Raw genomic sequence first — 17,959 nt, 5'->3', positions numbered from 1 at the left:
GAATCTATGACTTGTTAAAGATGAAAAACTCAGACAAATATTCTAAATAAATATTAATGAACAGAGTAATGACTTGGTAGCTGAATTTGCTTTTCCTCCTCCCTCTCTCCAAGTTCCCAACAGCTCCTCCTGTCTCTTTCTGGATGTGGTGGGTGAGAGCAATGTCATGGAAAGTGATTTTTGTTGACAGGGTGAATTTCCAGGCGTGTGACATTGGAGGAGCCTCCAAGGCTCTGCCATCCCCGAGTTTTCCATGAGCCCTCCCCTCCTGCATCCCAAACCCGAAACATCCCGAATTTCCAAGGGGGAAGTGCCTCCCAGCTGTGGAGATCATCCCCCCCAGCTGTGACACGAGTAAACAATTCCTGTTTTCCAATGATTTCAATATGGGCAGGGCAAGCCCTGGATGAGGTTTGGAGAATCAAAGCCTGAAGGCTCAAGGAGGAATTCCAGAGGTGCTTCAGTTTTTCCTCTGCTCCCCCAGTGTTCAGAGCAGCAGATTTTGCTGTCACGTGCTCTTGGTTTAATCAAAACGACTCCAAATGTATGACCCTGCTGAGAAAAAATGAATTTTGGGAGCCAAAACCCCCAAAAATCAGCCCCTTCTCCTCTCCAAGCAGGCAGGAGCTGAAGCCTTTGTTTCTGGTAGTATCCATCATATTCCTGTCAATTTAAAAGGATTCTGTCCATCACATTTAAATGATTAATTCGCCATCCTGTTGCTTATCTTTAGATTTTAAAAGTTAGAGGGAATTGGAAAATGAAGGAGCAGTGACCCAAATCTGCTTGGATTCTGTATTTAATATAAATAAATCTTTATTTTATACACGTGGCTGTCGGATTCTGTGCTGCACTTTCCCAAATCTTTCCAAATGCACCAAAACCAGCAGGAATTTCTGGGCCACCTCAGCCTAACTCTGCCAAGTCCATGAAAATACTGATTTACCTTTTAATTTTCTAAGGAAATCTGGGATTTGTGGAGACTGGGAAGCAGCACAAACTCAGAGTGTGCACATGGAACTCCTGACGTGGAGTTTGTTTTTTGGGAGCTGGTTCTGAGTGCGGGATCAGGATGGATATTTCATGTCTGGTTTTGATCTCACAGATGTCTTCTCCTCCTCCTCAATTTGTTCTTAATTGGATTTCTTTACAGTTTCATGTTTTGTGGGGATTGTTTTGTCTGCTCCCTGACTTCTGACCTTTAAGAAAGAGAGGATTACTTCCTCAGGGACGTTGTTTTCCTGGGATTTCCTTAGTTTATAATTAATCCTGGTTTTTAGAAAACCCCAACCCTTTCTCTCCTTATTTTGTACATCAGATCCTCCAAAAATTTGGGAGCGTTGAATCATTTCCGACACAATCTCTGTGTTTGCACCAAACCAAATCTTTTTTTTTCCTTTGCATTTCCAAGGTTTTTTATTTCCTTTAAGAACCATTGAAAGATTTATGTCAGAACTGGTTGTGTTGCTTTTTAAATTTTAATTGAACTCCCCCAAATCTCTCCGTTTCTCTCATCCAGGCAGTGGAAGGCACTGCTCAGCATGCTGCACCTGTTGGCTTTTAAAGCTGACTTGAATTTCCCTGATTTTTTTCCTTCTTCCTGAGCTTTTCCTTGCTAAGATTGGAATGTTGATCCTTGATTTCCCCCTTTTCTCCCCCTGTGTCTCCCTGAATTCTCTTTGCAGCCCTTTTTGTCTCGCAAGCTGCAGCCAGGATCTCTCTGGTCTGTAGAAATCACCCAAACTCCTGCCATTTATTAAATCACTGAATTATTTTTAAGTCCCTGGTGTGTTTTTCATGGAAAGCTTTGTTTAGGAAATGAGGCTCTTCCCCCAAAAAAGCAAATTTGGGGCCTTTAGTGTTTAAAAACAAGGACGCTTTTTTTTTTTTTTAGAGACACCATCGATGAAAAGATCCCTAAAAACACACTCGGCCAGTCTTAAATCATCTAAATCTTGTGCTTTTATTCTTCTTTTGTCTTCCAAAATACTGTCTTTTTGTCCAAGTGCTGATTTTTATTCCTGACTGGATTTTTTATGTGTTGTTCTGGGGCTCGTGGACGCTCTGCGCTGTAAAATGTCCATATTTGATGCTGCTTTGGAGAGTAAATGGTCCAAAAAAAGTCAAATCCCTTCTCCCTGAAGCATTCCTGTCTTTTCTCCTATGGCCTTCCCTAAGTGAAAGGTCTCATTTCCAATATCCTGCTTTTCTGAGCGTGTTTGGTGTCTGACATGCTGGGAATGAGGCAGCTGGGAGCTCTCCTGCCTGGAATCGTGTGTGGATAGGGAACAGAGTCAGCACGCTCCACTTCTCTGCTATTGTGTGCACATGTTTGGGGGATTTCTCTCTCTGCTGCAGGTAAATCATCTTTTTAATGGCACTGGGAACTTTTTATCTGCTTGAAAACTCCTCCACTGCCGTTAGGCTGAGATTTTTCCTGGTAGGAAATGTCTTGCTGAGGAGCTGGTTGTGAAACAACATTTTAGCTTGTGATAGCAGCTGCAGTGATTTTACACCTGAAGTTAATTTCACTTTTCTATCAATTATCTTTGTGCTTTAGGGTTAATTTTTCAGGCCTGATTTGCACGTGGCTGGGTCTGCAGTTGTGGTAAAAAGCAGTTTGACACCTCTGACAGCAACTGGGAATTTCATGAATTAAGGGAAAGAAATGAGGATGCCTGGTTTGGTAAATCTGTGCCTGATGTTTTAGGGCTCTGCAGCCAAAATCTTCCTGTCTGCCCCTGCCCTGGTTAGGTTGTTGTCTGTTTTCCATGGTTTCCTCTGGAGCTGTGTTCTCTCCATGGAGGTGTCTCTGCCAGCATCTTCTGGCCATTCCTTATCACACTGATTAAATGATCAGTTGGATCAGGAGGGAGAATCGTGGAATGGTTTGGGATGCAGGGATTGAAAATTTATCCAATCCCAGTCTCTGCCACAGGCAGGGACACCTTCCACTATCCCAGGTTATTCCAACCCAGCCTTGGGCACTGCCAGGGATCCAGGGGCAGCCACAGCTGCTCTGGGCACCCTGTGCCAGGGCCTGCCCACCCTCCCAGGGAAGGATTCCTTCCCAATATCCCATCTAACCCTGCCCTCGGGTAGTTTGCAGAGGGTTTTTTCCTGCCTTCCCTCAATAAAGCACTTTTGGGGATGTTCTGTGTCCCACTCTGGTGCTCGGCCTGTTCCTCACACTGCACCTGAGCCTCCTGTCCTGAATAATCGATATCGCTTTGATTTCTCTTTGAATCAAGCAGCATCCTGGAATATCCCATGGATTGAATCAAGCAGCATCCTGGAATATCCCATGGATTGAACCAAGTGGCATCCTGGAATATCCCATGGATTACACTGGAATAGTTAAAATTCCCAGCCAGGCAGCTTTTCCCTGGGATTTTCCCTGCCTGCAGTCCAGCCCCTGACCAGGGCAGCACACACCACGAAAGCCATGAAAATGCAGTTAGGAGTGAAATTCGGGCTTTTTTCTCCAAAGGCCCCCTCAGAGCCCGTGCTGGTGTTTTGTGAGGGACTCCTAGGCGCCTGTGTAGCTCCTGAGGGTGGGGCAGGAGCTCAAACACAGCTCTGCAAACCCTGCTGGGCATTTCCTCCTCTGGGAACGCACCCTGGGAGAGGCTGAGGCTGAGCAGGGTGGGCTCAGGGGTGAAATGCTGGCACCTGTGGAAAGGAAACTCCTGCACAGCAGCACATGGGAATTTCAGCCCATTTCCCTCCTTGCCCATTTTGGAGACACCACACAGGGTTGTAAAGTTCTCTGAGTTCTTGCTGTCGCTTAAAAGTGAGAAGTCTTGAGATTTTAAAGCACTTTTGGATTAGATTTTTGGGTTCCAGTGCCTTCCTCCTGTGCACTCTCTCCTTTATTTCAAATTGCTCTGAAAGCATTGAAAAAATCAATTTTATTTTAAAAAAGGATGCCACAAGAGATCCAGTTCTCCACTTGGCTCTGTTAAAGCCTGCAAATTTCAGACTTTCAGGACTCTGGGCTCATTTGTAATTTAGAGGAAACTACAGAGCTTTTAGGTTGTGCAAACCTGGAATTTTGTGGCTCCAGGCTTGAAACCATTTGTCTTGCAGGAGCAGCCCATATCCTGTTCTTTAGATTCTGTATACAACAGCTTAAGCAAGTCCTTCACAGGATTAGGAGCCCATCTGAGAGTGAGATGGAAAGCCCAGTAAGTGGAAAAGTGGAAAAGATTCTTTTACTTTGCAGGGTAGAGAAAGGAAAATGAGAATTTTAGAGATTCTTTAAGCTTTGTCCTGTAGAGTAAAAGCATCCAAGGCAGCCTTGGCACATTCAGCGCTGCACATCTGAATTTAGAAGTACTGAAGGTTTAGGGACTGTTAAATGTTCAGAGAGTTCTGTTTGGATTTAGGGGGCTTAAATCTCATAGAATCAGAGAATCCTAAGATGGTTTGGGTGGGAAGGACCTTAAAGTTCATTTAATTCCACCCCTGCCATGGGCAGGGACACCTTCCATCATTCCAGGGTGCTCCAACCTGGCCTTGGACATTGCCAGGGGCAGCCACAGCTTCTCTGGGAATCTGTGCCAGGGCCTCCCCACCCTCAAAGGGAACAATTCCTTCCCAATATCCCACCTAACCCATCCCCTGTCAGTTTAAAACCATTCCCCCTTGTCCTGTCCATATAAAAAATCCCTCTCCCTCTTTTTCAGATGGGCAAATCATGGATTTTTCAGGGTTTTTTTTTAATTCTGCAGCCATGAGGATTAGGAGGTGTTTGCTCTCAAGTGTTGGTGCCTTAGGAAAATCCAAACCCCTCAGAAGTTCACGATGAAATGGTGAAAGTGTGCAATAATTCAAGGCCCTCAGAGCAGCTGACAGTGCACAACATTCCCAGTTAAATTCCCAGTTTTAAAGCCAGTCCTCGCCGTGTTTATGGAACACTTTGGCAACTTAGCACCGAGGGCTGCAAAGGGCATCCTGTGGCTCTTAAAGTGCCTCAGTTCTGGGAGTGACTTTGCAGAGGATCCTCATTTTGTGTTGTGTTTTTACTGGATTCGGGTCAATTTTGAACTGAGCTTTAAAAGAGTTGATGTTTTTTCCCTTTATAGGGCATTTTATGCAGTTTCCTACTTCAGTAGGAGGCAGTTTTGTACTCCTACAATCAGACTTGTTGTGGGGCACTATCAGTGAGAAATAATCCTTCATCCAGCTTTGGCTCTGGAGTGCTGGATCCTCCTGTTGCTTTGGCACAGCTTGGCTGTAACAGCGCAGCTTCCACGGATCCCAGTGCAGGTGATAAAATTCCATGGACTGCTGGCATTTTTTACATCCAGAATTGTGCAGATGAATGATTACTGAGTTTTGGGAGTAAATTTTGTTGAATTCACATCACTTCACAGCTTTGGGGGGTCTTTGCACAGGCACAGAACCTGCTCAGAGCTGCTGGTGACCTCGTGTGTGGGACTGGCTGTATCCTGTCCATGTTTTCTGGAAAATCAAGGTCTGTGCTGACTTTTATCCCTTTTTTCCATAATTCCAGGCCACCTGTTTTACAAATTTGGCATCACAGAGTCGGACTGGTACCGCATCAAGCAGAGCATCGACTCCAAGTGCAGGACAGCCTGGAGGAGGAAGCAGCGAGGGCAGAGCCTGGCCGTGAAAAGCTTCTCCAGGAGAACACCTTCATCCTCCTCCTACAGTGGCTCAGGTAAAAACCAAACCTTTCCCCCCAAACAATGAATCCCAGTTGGTTTCCAAGGGGCCTGAATGCTAATTTGGATGCCTGCCTTTGCTGAGGTGCTGAGAATGGGGAATCCTGGAATGGTTTGGGTGGGAAGGGGCCTCAGAGCTCATCCAGTGGGCAGGGACAGCTCCCACTATCCCAGGTTATTCCAGCCTGGCCTTGGACACTGCCAGGGATCCAGGGGCAGCCACAGCTTCTCTGAGCACCCTGTGCCAGGGCCTGCCCACCCTCCCAGCCAAGAATTCCATCCCAGCATCCCCCCAAACCCTACTTTCTGTTCACCCCCATGGATCCAGCTCCTGCAGCTTTGTTTGTATTTTTACAAATACGCTCAGTTCTTTGAGTAGAAATTCCAAATATCCCTGAAATTGTTGTTCCTAAGAGGAATCAAGTGACTAAATCCTTCCCAGTGTGTTCACACCATTCAGTGGGACGTGCTAAATGCTGTTCCTGAAGTGTTTTCCTCTGCAGACGTGAAATGTGCTGTAGGTGATTCCATATTTCCATCTAGGTATGGAGGCCTGAATAATAACAACAACTGAAAAACCCTGACCTCAGGAGTGTTCTCTGAGGACATTTCTGGCTCATGCTTTTAATATAAAGCAGTGTTCTGGGACATTTGTACATTATATATTAAAACCAGGGCTTTGGAAGGCAGCCCAAAGAAAAGGAAGTCAGTTTATTTGCCTGCATAAAATTTTTGGTTGCATGTTAACACTAACCACTGTAGCTCATGCAAAGAATGACAAAATCTGCTTTCAATGGAAAATTTTATGTGCTGGAACAGGGAATCGCATCCAAAATTCTCGAATTAAAACAACTAATCAATGTAATGATAACCATAAGCCCTCTATGTTGATGGGCTTTTTACTTTCGGTCTTTTAGCAATCAGTATTTCAGGATAAAAAGGCAGCAGTAAGTGGATGTTACAGCCTGTGCTCATTAGCCTGTACTCCTCGAGTGGTGTTGAGATTTATTATTCAAATTATTCAGCTTTAATCTGTTTTGGAGGTTGGGAGACACCTGTGTAGAGATGTAAAACCCAGAGTCAGTGGGTTCCTGTCTCCTGCAGGCTGTAGGATCGTAAGTTTGGGTGGGTTTCTTGTGGTTAAGCTGAGATTTTTCCCCTCAGTTCCACTTTTGGATCAGATTTTGGGTTCCAGTGTTTTCCTCCTGTGTGTTCTCTCCTATATTTCAAATTGTTCCTATAAAAAAAATTAAAGCATTGAAAAAAAAATCAATTCTATTTTAAAAAATGATGCCACAAGCGATCCAGTTCTCCACTTGGCTCTGTCAGAGCCTGCAAATTTCAGGGTTTCAGGACTCTGGGCTCATTTGTAATTTAGAGGAAACTACAGAGCTTCAGATTTTCCCCATTTTCCCCCTCAGTTCCACTAAACTGATTTGTGAGTAAAATGTTCCCTGGGCACAGAGACTCCTGAATTCCCTCCTGAGAAACCTGGGCTGTGCAAGGTGTCCCTGCCCATGGCATGGGATGAGCTTTAATTCCTTGCCAGCCCAAACCATCCCAAACCTTTGGGATTTCAGCAGTGCTGTGGGAGCATGGAAGGACAGACACTCAGGGGATTCTGCAGGAGCCACCTTGGAATTTTGGGGGGTGTCCAGGCTGCCTCATTTAACCAGAGTGGAGCTGGCTGCCCCTGCTCCATCAATCCCAGGATTTCCCAGGAGTTTTTATGGCACCTGCTCATCCCAGCCATCCCATGGTAGCAGGGAGGTGGCTGCCTGTCCCTGTGGAGGTGGCTTTGTCCCAGCTCAGCCGAGGCACCTTGGCCTGTCCCTGGCAGGGCTGTCTGGGCTGTGCAGCAGGAGCAGAGTCCAGGCAGGAATATTAAAAGCTGCCTTTGGTAATGTCCTGGGAACTGTTCCCGTGGATCCAGAGGCCTTTGTTAATTCTCTTTAAAATATTGCTCTTACTCAGAGTGGCTTTGGCACCGTTTTTTGGGAGGCTGGAAAGGTGGGGGAGGAATTCAGTGCTGTGAAAAACACAGACTTTATAAAATCTGAGCACTCTGCAGAGTCAGGGGCGCTTTGAGAAGCTCCTTTTCATCCCCAAACCCACCCGGAGTGGGATTTCACCTGGAGAGAGAGGAGAGGGGATGAGGAGAAACAGGAGAGCAGGTTGGGAGGCTGCATGAGTATTTAGGGAAAAGAAAGAGAAGGAAAAAGTGGATTCCCACAGTTTTAACTGCGGCCTGCCAGGGCTGTAATTCCACCTCCGTGCTCACCTCCACTTCACAAACCGCTCACACTCTGCCTCTGTGGTTGGACATCCCTGGAAGCCCTCGGTGGAATTACAGCATCACCATCCCCAGGCATCTGTTGCTGATTATCCTGTGCAGCAGAGGAGCAGAATTCCTGCTGCCAGCTCGCCGTGGCACTGCCCAGCTCTGCAGGGAAGCAGCTCTGCGTGGCCGAGCTGTGGCAGCAGGGCTGTCCCACGGGGCGTTGGGCAGGGTGACACCAGCTGGGTTTTAGGGCAGGTTCAGGGGGCAATTTAAGGTGAGCCCGGAAATTCAGCTGCTTGAGAAGCTGCCTTTGCCACTGTCCCAGCTCCCAGTTCAGATTCCAGGTGCTCCTGGGCCGTGGTCGCTGCTGTCTGCAGCAGAAAACCTGGATCAGGTTTTCCTGGGAAGGATGTGGGGATACAGCACTGGAGTTTCTTCCATAACATTCTCTGAGCTGTTCCCAGCTGCTCTGACTTTGGCTCTCCTCAGGCTCCTATTCCAAGAATCATGGAATCCCAGATTGGTTTGGGTGGGAAGGACCTTAAAGCTCATCCCATTCCAGGGATGCCTTCCACCATCCCAGTGTCCTCCAAGCCCCATCCAACCTGGAACACTTCCTGAGATATTCCCAAATCCTGGTCACTGCAGTGTTGGAAACCCTTCCCTATCAATGGGAGGACTGGGATTTCAGAGCTGGTTTTAGAAGCAATTAATTTACCTAATTAAAAGAGATATAAATATGGCAGCCTGAAATCACTCAGCCGTGCCCTGACTTTGGTTTCCCTGGCTCTGAGGAATTTTGAGGATGACTGAACCCAGTAACATGTTGTCACCATCCCTGGAGACATCAAAATCCACCTGGATGCAGCCCAAAAGCATCACTTCTGGTTGCCCATGGTTTGAGGAAGGACATTGGATTAGGATAAAATAATCTCCAGAGGCCACTTCCAACCTCATTTATTTGGGCTTTTTAATTTTTTTATGAATTATTGCCCACAGCGTAAATAATTCGGAATTATTTGCATCACAGCAGGATTGTTGTTCAAATTCACTCCTCTGCACTTGTTGGAAATGTCAAAGCTTTGAGGCTTTTCCTGCTTGTTGGGATTAACAGTTCCTGGAGCACATGGCTTTGATTGGAGTGTGGTTAAAAGTGACAACAGATTCCCTCTCTGCTCGTTTTATCACGTGGAAAAATTAACTCTGGAAGTGACAGCAGAGCAGGAGGCTGAGCCCACAGACCCTCCAAGGCTTTGGGCTTGGAATTTGGTGTTCAAGGGGGATCAGCCTGCAGGGAAAATCATGTCTGGGGAGCCTGGTGGGAAAACACAATGGATTTTCTTTATCCTTCACCCCCAGAGATATTAATTAAGATTTTTCTATATTTAATTGACTGTTAAATCTAGGCAGAAGTTGCTTTTCCTGATTTTCCCAGGCTCTTTGCTTGAATCCATTGCCTTTTGTTTGGAAAGGATGTGTTGATTGCCATGGTTTGCTCTGCTCTTGGAGCCAACATTTCCATACCTAAGGTGTGTTTTTCTCATGTTTTTTCCCAACCAGAGACACCCACATGGCTGCCATGAAAATTTCACTGGATATTCCTTTGGAAAGGGTTGGAGTCTGTGCAGGGAAGGCCGTAGGAAATGAGGGGTCTGGGAGGAGGATTAATTGAAAAGTGCCTTCTTCCTTCCTTTTCATTTCTCTTCAGATTGTTCAAGCTGTTATCACCGTTTTCCATATTGGAATTTCTAATTAGTTCCCTGACTCTGGGATTTTTGTGTGGGTTTAGGCCTGTGCTGAGGTGTCACATTAAAAATGGGATGTACAGCCAAATCCTCAGAGCTGTTCCACACAGCTGGGGGCTGAGGCAGAGGCAGGTGATGGTTTGCAGCTCACAGGTTTTTTTCCATTGTCCTGGAATGTTTTTCCTGCTTTTTTGGGTTCGAGGATGGTTAATCCATCCATTAACCTTCCCTTGCTGGGACTATACCAAGGAGATACATCCCTGGTTGTGAGAGAGGTGTGAGGGTGGAGCTCTGGGTGCCAGGAAAATGATTTTGAATTCCAGAATTCCTAAGCATGAATCCCTCCTGCTGTGGAATCTGTCCCTTCTCCCGGGGAACAAGCGACAGGATGAGAGCAAATGTCCTTAAAGTTGCACCAGGGGAAGCTTGGGTTGGATATCAAGAAAAATTCCTTCTTGGAAGGGGTTGTCCAGCATTGGAATGGGCTGCCCGGGGCAGGGGTGGAGTCTCCATCCCTGGAAGTGTCCAAAAATCCCATGGATGTGGCACTAGGGGATGTGGTCGGTGGTGACCTTGGTGGTGGAGTTGGACTTGATGATCTTAAAGGTCTTTTCCACCCTTAACCATTCCATGATTCTGTGAAAATGAAAATGCTCAACTGATAAATAGGAAGCAGAGTAGGGACAGATTAGAAAATGCCAAAGGTTTTGCCTTAAAAAGTGATTTTAACTGAGAGTTGAAGCCACCTATCCTTGAAGGCTCTTTGGGAATGCCATGGATAACGTGGCACTGCACGGGCTGTTGGGTTCGTGTCCAACTTGGAAAATTTCTGAGCAGGAGTTCAGCTGTGGCTCCTCCTGCCAGGGATTCTCCAAGACTCCAAACTGGAAATGTGAGGCTCGATGGTTTCCAGGGATTTATCACTGCTGACAGCTCCTCTCCCCAAGCTGTGTGTGCTCCTCATGGTTGTGTTTGTTTGTAGTGGGGAATGTTTATAAAGATGGATAAATATTCCCTTTGTCTGCTTGGAGATGAAGAGAAAAACAAGACTCATAAAGGATGTGTTGTTTTTAGATGTGGCTGAATCCTCTCTCTTCTTCCTTCCTAAGAAGAAAAAAAACCTACAGAAATTTCCAGAAAATAAAGAAAAAACCCAATTTTGGTTGTTGCAGTGAAGCCAAAATTAAACCAATTTATAGGTTACCACAGGAGAGGTCCATATTATTCCATCCAGGCTGTGGCTCCTCTTGCACCTCCAAAAAGCACAATAATTTCTGTCCTCTGAAGCCAAAAATGACTTAAAAATCAAGACTTTGGGGCCTTACAGTTAAAAACGTATTTCAATATGTGCATATCATAAACCCATATAAATATATATTTACCTGCTGCGGGTTTTATTTCTTTGATGATCTTTTATTGCATAACTTAATCAGAAAATAAATATTATAAATGAAGGATTCGGTATTTGCACACTGTGGTTTGACTGAGGGCAAGTTGTAACTCAGCTCAGTTGACTTCCATAGGGAGAGACTGGGAAATAAGATGGAAAGATCAAATCCTGAGGGAATTTGTCCCTTAAAATCCTGGGGGAATTTGTCCCTTGGAATCCTGAGGGAATTTGTCCCTTAAAATCCTGAGGGAATCCTATTGGGAGCCCTGAACTAGCAGATGAGTAGCAGTGGATTTTCTCAGTCATCCCAACAAAATGCTGTTTGTAAATTAAAAAATAGAGAAATTAATTGCATCAAATATTAGGAATAAAGTAATGGAAATGGGAGAGAAAGTGAAAGACAGAGACTCAGGTAAGGATTTTTTTGGGATAGCCATTCCTTCCAGCGACCATGACAAAGCCACTGGTATCCCAATTGGAAAAAATCCCAGTTTTATTTGGTTGATGGGGCAATTTTTATACAAGGTTCAGCACTTTTCAGCCAGTTGGGATTTCTCAATGCCACCTGGAATTCTGTGCAGTAAATTCAGTGCAGGAAAAGCTGGAATTGCACAGGGAGCAAGCAAGGCTGCATTTAAGGAATTACAAACAGTGCAGTTACCTGCTCAGATGTGAGGGATTAAAGGTGTGAGGGATAAAAGGTGTGAGTCCAACAGGCAGCAAAACCATGGATTTGTTGTGTTTCCCTCAGTTCCTGTGGAAGTTTGTGCCTGGAATTCTGTGTTCCAGCTTGTTAAGAGAACCAGAGCTGCCTGAATTGTTAAACAAGTCAACTTTTCAACAAATAAATAAATATTAACTTGGTGGTTTGGAGTTCCCAGTTCCCATGCTCAGACCTAAACCTCAAAATTATCTCCTTGCCCAAACATTTGCAGAGAGGAGGAAAAAAAAAAACCCTTAAATGGCTGATTTTATTAAAGAACATTCCCATTAAAATATTTGAGTGGATTAAAACTCATTCCTGCAGAACTAACAGTGTGTTTTCAGAATAAATCTTGGAGTATTAAGTAGAGATATTAAAAAATAATGATTTCTGTCCTTTTTACTTGCCTTTTGCCTCTTTGGTTTAGAAGAATCCTTTCCCTGCGGCTGGAAAACCTCAAAATGGATCTGTGATGTGTCCAATGCAAGTTTTTACCCTCTGGAAATCCCACTGAGGATTTCCTGGTGGTTTTTGTCCCTGTTACATGAAGATAACTCTCATTTTTTTAATGTTTAACATTCCCTTTTCAGGGGCATTTCCACTCTGCAGTGGGAGGTGTGTTTAAAATCAATAAATCAAGAAATCCACCTGTCATTTTGAGGTTTAAAAATACAATTCCAGACGTCATGTGTGTCAATATGAATTATAGGGGATGGATCTTGGAAAACAATTGGGATTTTCCCTTAATTTATCTGATAATTTCATTTGTCAGGATAGGCAGGGTGGGTTTTTAAAGGTGTCCTTGGGGTGGTGGTGGCAGAAATTGTTCTCAGCCTCTCGGGTGAACAAAAAACCATTGAATTCCTTAGGAAACCTCTGTGGTTTTGTTCTGATGTGACTTCTACAGCTGCAGAACCTGTGATTTAGATGCAAAAAGGGCTTTTTTTAAACAGGAGCTGTCCCAGCCTTTGGAATTCTGTGGGATTTGAAGCAAATATCCACTATGCACAGGGATATTAATGGATAAATCCACTGACCTGCATCCACTGACCTGCATTTGTTTCCCATGGGTTTTAGGAACAGTTTGGGATATGCACAGAAAATACAGCTGGATTTTGGTCTCTTTTTTCCAGAGGGATCCCAGAGCTCGGTGTCAGCTTCCAGTGAGATGCAGCAGAACCAGCCCCAGGCCCTGCACTATGCCCTGGCCAACGCTCAGCAGGTCCAGATCCACCAGATTGGAGAGGATGGACAAGTCCAAGTAGTATGTCCTCAACTTTTCCTAAATTTCTCCCTCCCAATCAGCCAGAACTTTGCTTCAGCTGCAGTGTAATGTTTGATTTTTAAATCAGAACCTGCCATCACTTCAGGTTTCCAGAAAATAAACACTGGAGGCTTATGGGAAAAAACCCAAATTCGAGTTATTTGAAAAAAAATTCCATGCAGGATTTCCTCACACAATCAGTGCAAATTAATGCACTTTGATTATTATGTAGAGAATTATCAATCTTCTCCTGGCCGTGTTTACTCACTGTATGATTTACACTCCGAGGGAGTTCTGGGGTGGCTTCTACAGCAAAATCACATTTATTTATTTGTTTTTCTGTAAAACTGCATTCTCAGGCACTTTTGAACATCTGGGAGCTGAGTCCTTCCCATGTGTGTTCGTTTAGCTCTGTGTCTATCAGTGAAAGTTCTAAATATTGACATTTTTTAAGCCTGACACTCCCACCACAACTCAGGCCTGATGATTTTTATGTGTGGCTTTGGTGTACCCTGAAAAAAACACCTTCACTTTAATTCTTGTGTCCCACAGGGCACTACAAGGATTGTTTGAAATTCAAATTATTTTTAAAAGGTGTCCTCAGTGAAATAATTCCCATTCTGCAGGAACTGGGTGGAAATCTTCCTTTTCCACTTGGCTTTTGCCATAACTTTTCAATATTACCCTGGGAATTTCTTTGTCTTTTGAATTCCATGTAGATTTTAAAAATGTATTTTCTTCTGGATCTGTGGGTGAGATGTAATTGATGGCTGGAAAGTATTTTCCAAGTCTTGAAAGACAAGATAGAAAGGAAAATTATAAGACATATATGACTTTAATAGAACAAATGGTTTGTTTATAGATGGAAGTGATAAAATTTTGCCTCATTAAAAGATCTGGACACACTAATTATCCTTCAAATTGTGGACTCCAGGAAAAAAACCCACTAGAAATGGATCTTCTAAACATTCCATCTTTTTCCTGGGAGCCCTGAGAGTTTGGTGTGAAGGAGGCAAAGTGATTTCAATCTCCCCCTGGGCTGGGCAGTGCTATAATTTTCTATCCAGCCCCTATTGTCAGAGGGACACTTTCAGTGTGGTTTTTCTCCCTATAAATAGCCAGTTTCCTTCCAGAGGAAATGAAACTGTTGGAAATAGAGGGATCAGTGTGTCTTTGAAAATCACAGGCAATTGTTCTTGTGTTATAAAATCAGAGGGGCCTTTGACAGAATTCCAAATGATTATCTTTAATCTCATGCAGGCATATTAAAATGAACACAAAGCTTTATAAAACCTCGAGGAGGTTATTTAGAATCCAATCTCCCCTCAGGTAAATCACAGTGGCTGGGCTGGGCAGGATGCACAAGGAATTCCAGCCACTCTTCTCCATGCTGGGAACAAATGGGACCAGGCTGGAGTGGTGGCAATGGGCAGCAATACCAAATATTACAGGATTGAAACCATCAGGGCAGATTATCACCAAAATAAATCAGGGGAATAGTTCAAATTAATGATTTCCTGCCAAATGCCAGCAGCTGAGAGCCCTTGGCGTGGTCTGTGCTCCACCAGAGCTGTGTGAATGAGCAAAAATAGGTGGATAATGAGATACCTTTGGAAATCTCCCTCTGGGTGGTATTAGTGTCACTGTGTCTGTTTTAAAACTGAGTTTTCCAGGTCTTTAAATTGAATTAAAGTTTCAGTCTACAAAGAGAGTCAGCCCTGGGCTTTGTGTATCAGTCAAAAAGGCAATAGAAAATTGCACTTCTTCAAAGTTATTTATTATTACCGTGCCTGTTTTCCTTCCCCTTAAGTGGAAATGAACCATTCTTTGCTCCAAGTCCCTCTGCTTTTATTTCCATCCAAAGCTGGGGCAGTACAGGTGCACTTTGCTTTTTAAAGCTCCCTTCAATGGTTTCCTTGCACATTTTGCTTCTCTCCATGAAACTCTGCTGACTCCAAGGCAGGAGCTGCTTCCTCGAGTCGTGATTTTCCTCTGATGCTCCTTGGTGTTTTCTTTTGTTGTGGATCCCACAGGGCCATCTCCACATAGCCCAGGTGCCCCAGGGAGAGCAGGTCCAGATCACGCAGGACAGCGAGGTGAGCAAAGCCTGGGGGGTCTCATTGTGGAACTGGACCTCTGAGAGCTGAGTGAAAATGAGAAAATGTGCTGGAACCAGGATAAAACGTGGTTTAGAACCTGCTACTTCTGTCTCTGGGGTTTTTGGGGGGGTTCTTTGTTAATATTATTATTTTTATTTATTTTATTTTTAGCATTTTGATTTCTTTTTCTCTCCCTCACCAGCCAAGACGTCTCAGTGTGTGTTAATTGTTCCATAAGGCTGATGATCTTTGGAAATTTAGTACTTACAGAGTACAATAGGAAACCAGTCCAGGTGCTTGCACTGCCTTGAAAATGAAATTATTCTATTTATGTTGATGAACTAAACGTAGTCAGAACACTCAGGGCCTTTAATGGTTGAACAGGAGTTGGAGAAACCTTCAGCCACCATCTAATAAAGAAATATTCCAGAAGGGATTTACCCTTCATTCCTGACCAACTCAGCTGGCACTGCAGTATTTGCACTTCTTAATTTTTTTCCAGAAAAATAGTTCAGTGGAATTGGATGGATAAATGGATATGGATAAATGGAAATGGATAAATTCAATCCTAAACCCTCCAATTTTGACTCAGGCAAACCAGTTCCCAAATCCAGGTGGATTTCCCTGTGTATTTGCTACAGCTGTTGGTTATTGAGGAATATATGGATGCTCCCGACTGCTAAAACTGCTCTTGGATTTCTTGTGCACTTTGTTTAAATGAAGAAGGAATAGAAAAATCAGGTTTAACATTAATACAGGCAACAATTTGCATCTGTCCCATTTCCCTGTCAAGGTTTTTCCCTCTCTGGGAAGTGGATCTGCCTGGGTTAGTTTAATCCCTGTCCAAAGAACCCAAATCACAGCTCATAAAACCACTTTGTGAAGGAATATTGTTAACACAGGCAGCTACTGGAGAATAAATATTATCATAAAAATTCTATAAATATTATAGTTAAAGGCTTGTCCTTTGAAGGGCCTGTCAGGCCTTGAGAGAAAGAAGAAAGGATTAAAATAACCTGGCTCTAATGTGTGGGGCTGCCATAAAACTGGGGGAGTTTTTGGGTAAAGAACCACTTTAAAAACTGATGATTCAGCCGAGATTGTTGGAATGGCTCCTGAGGTTCCAGCACACCCTGGATCCTTTGGCTCTTCTTGTCTATGGGACTTTCAAGGGCTGTGTTTGTCCCTGACAGATGAAAACATCTGGTTTTAAATTGATGACAATGTACACAAGTGAGAGAGGAGCTGCCAGCAGGAGAAACTGCACAAAAATTGGGATTTTGTCCTCCAAAATGTGCTGTTTCACTGCAAGGCTCTGCTTGGGCAGCTGCCTTCCCTTAATCCAAGTGTACTTTTGGAAAGACATCTGTGAGCATGTGAATGAAAACTTCATGTCATAAAGATTTCCTCATTGGACTTTGTAGCTTAAAATACTTTATTGAGAATGTTTGGGGGAGTTTTTTGTAATAGATGCAATCCCTGTAATAGAACTGTGCTGGTTTTCAGTATGGAATGAGGGTAAAATAAAAAGCAAATACTAAACAGCTCTGCAACCCTGTAAAAGTGTTACATTGCTAATTCTGGGTTAGGAAGGGTTGGATTTCAATTTGCAGGTTTATTTAGAGAAGGAAAACCAAAAGCTTTACCTCAGAAAAATTTTGCATAAAAATACATTCTCCAGTAACATCCGAAAGCAAAACGTGCTGGGTGTGAGACTTCCTTGCTTTTGAGGCTGGTTGGAGCTTGGCTGCCTAAAGAACCTTCAGCAGAACCCCCTAAATTCATGGATTTCCTTCATATTGAAACAGATTTTTTGCAGCTTTTGAAACCCCAGACTTGTGCTGATTGTCCATTCTCTCCTTTTCCAGGGAAACCTGCAGATACACCAAGTCCACGTGGGTCAGGATGGGCAGGTAGGACCAGGACTGAGTTTAAGCAGCATTTTCCTTGGTCTTTGACGTAGCATTGGGATAACCCCCATTTTTAGTGCCTGTTTTAAAGAGTCAAACCTGCTCTGGGGCCTTGCTGTTGAAATAAGGAACTTGCAAAATGATAAAACGTGATGGAAACATTTGAAGCACAGAAAGAAAGCATTTGGCCCAGCTTGGTTCATCATTCCTGCAGAATATTTTCTCCCTCTGTTTTCTCCTTCCTTCGGCCTCTTGCCAAAGGAGCTCGACTGATGACAGAGTGTACGGGGTGTTCTTGTCTGCCTCAGCCCCTGGGAGCCCAGCATTTGTTGCTGCCCTTGAAGCAGTTGCTCTTTTTTCCCCCATTTTTTCATTTCTCATGGCATGGCTGTCCTGGGAGAAGCAGATCTTCCCCACCTGCTTTTATTCTCGTTGCTGAGGAGGTTTTTCTGAGGTGCTCACACAAACGTGAGGTGAGGAAAAGCCGCTTTTCCTTGGGTGAGGAGTCACAAACGTGGAAGTGAGCAGGATTCCCAGGTCAGGTGCAGCAGCACTGCTCATGTTTGATCTCAGATGTGAAACAGAGCACAAAAATCTTCCTGCAAGAAGCCTTCGGGCCAGGCCACTGGAATCAGAGTGTGAGGAATTGTTTGGTTCCTGGTGAATATGAATAATTGGGACACATCCTGGATTCTGCTCGGGATGGAGGCTCTGCCTTCAGCGGAGTTTGGAGCTCAGAGGAGCCCCCAGCACTCTGAGCTTTGGACCATGCACAGTATTTGGATTTCAACGAGAAAAATAAAGCCCTGGAAGTGTGCTTTGCTCAGGGCTGCATCAGAGGTGCTTTTGCAGAAGGGAATCTCGGACAGGTGATTTT

General features: G+C 44.2%; 1 protein-coding gene across 2 annotated transcripts in view; it reads left to right on the top strand.

Moving 5' to 3' along the window:
* Positions 1–17,959, top strand: part of LOC125332117 (BTG3 associated nuclear protein) — a 115,648-nt gene that overhangs the window by 45,510 nt on the left and 52,179 nt on the right. The window contains exons 8-11 of one of the 2 annotated variants that reach the window (XM_048316751.1): positions 5,519–5,686; positions 12,943–13,073; positions 15,107–15,169; positions 17,041–17,085. In XM_048316751.1, coding sequence (XP_048172708.1) covers positions 5,519–5,686; positions 12,943–13,073; positions 15,107–15,169; positions 17,041–17,085 — 407 coding nt within the window. Of the gene's footprint in view, positions 1–5,518; positions 5,687–12,942; positions 13,074–15,097; positions 15,170–17,040; positions 17,086–17,959 lie in introns of both variants that reach the window. The other variant, XM_048316750.1, reaches the window with a different exon arrangement.

Source organism: Corvus hawaiiensis, chromosome 12 (genome assembly GCF_020740725.1).
Source record: "Corvus hawaiiensis isolate bCorHaw1 chromosome 12, bCorHaw1.pri.cur, whole genome shotgun sequence".
Taxonomy (NCBI): Eukaryota; Metazoa; Chordata; class Aves; order Passeriformes; family Corvidae; genus Corvus; species Corvus hawaiiensis.
This window is presented reverse-complemented; position numbering and strand designations above follow the sequence as displayed.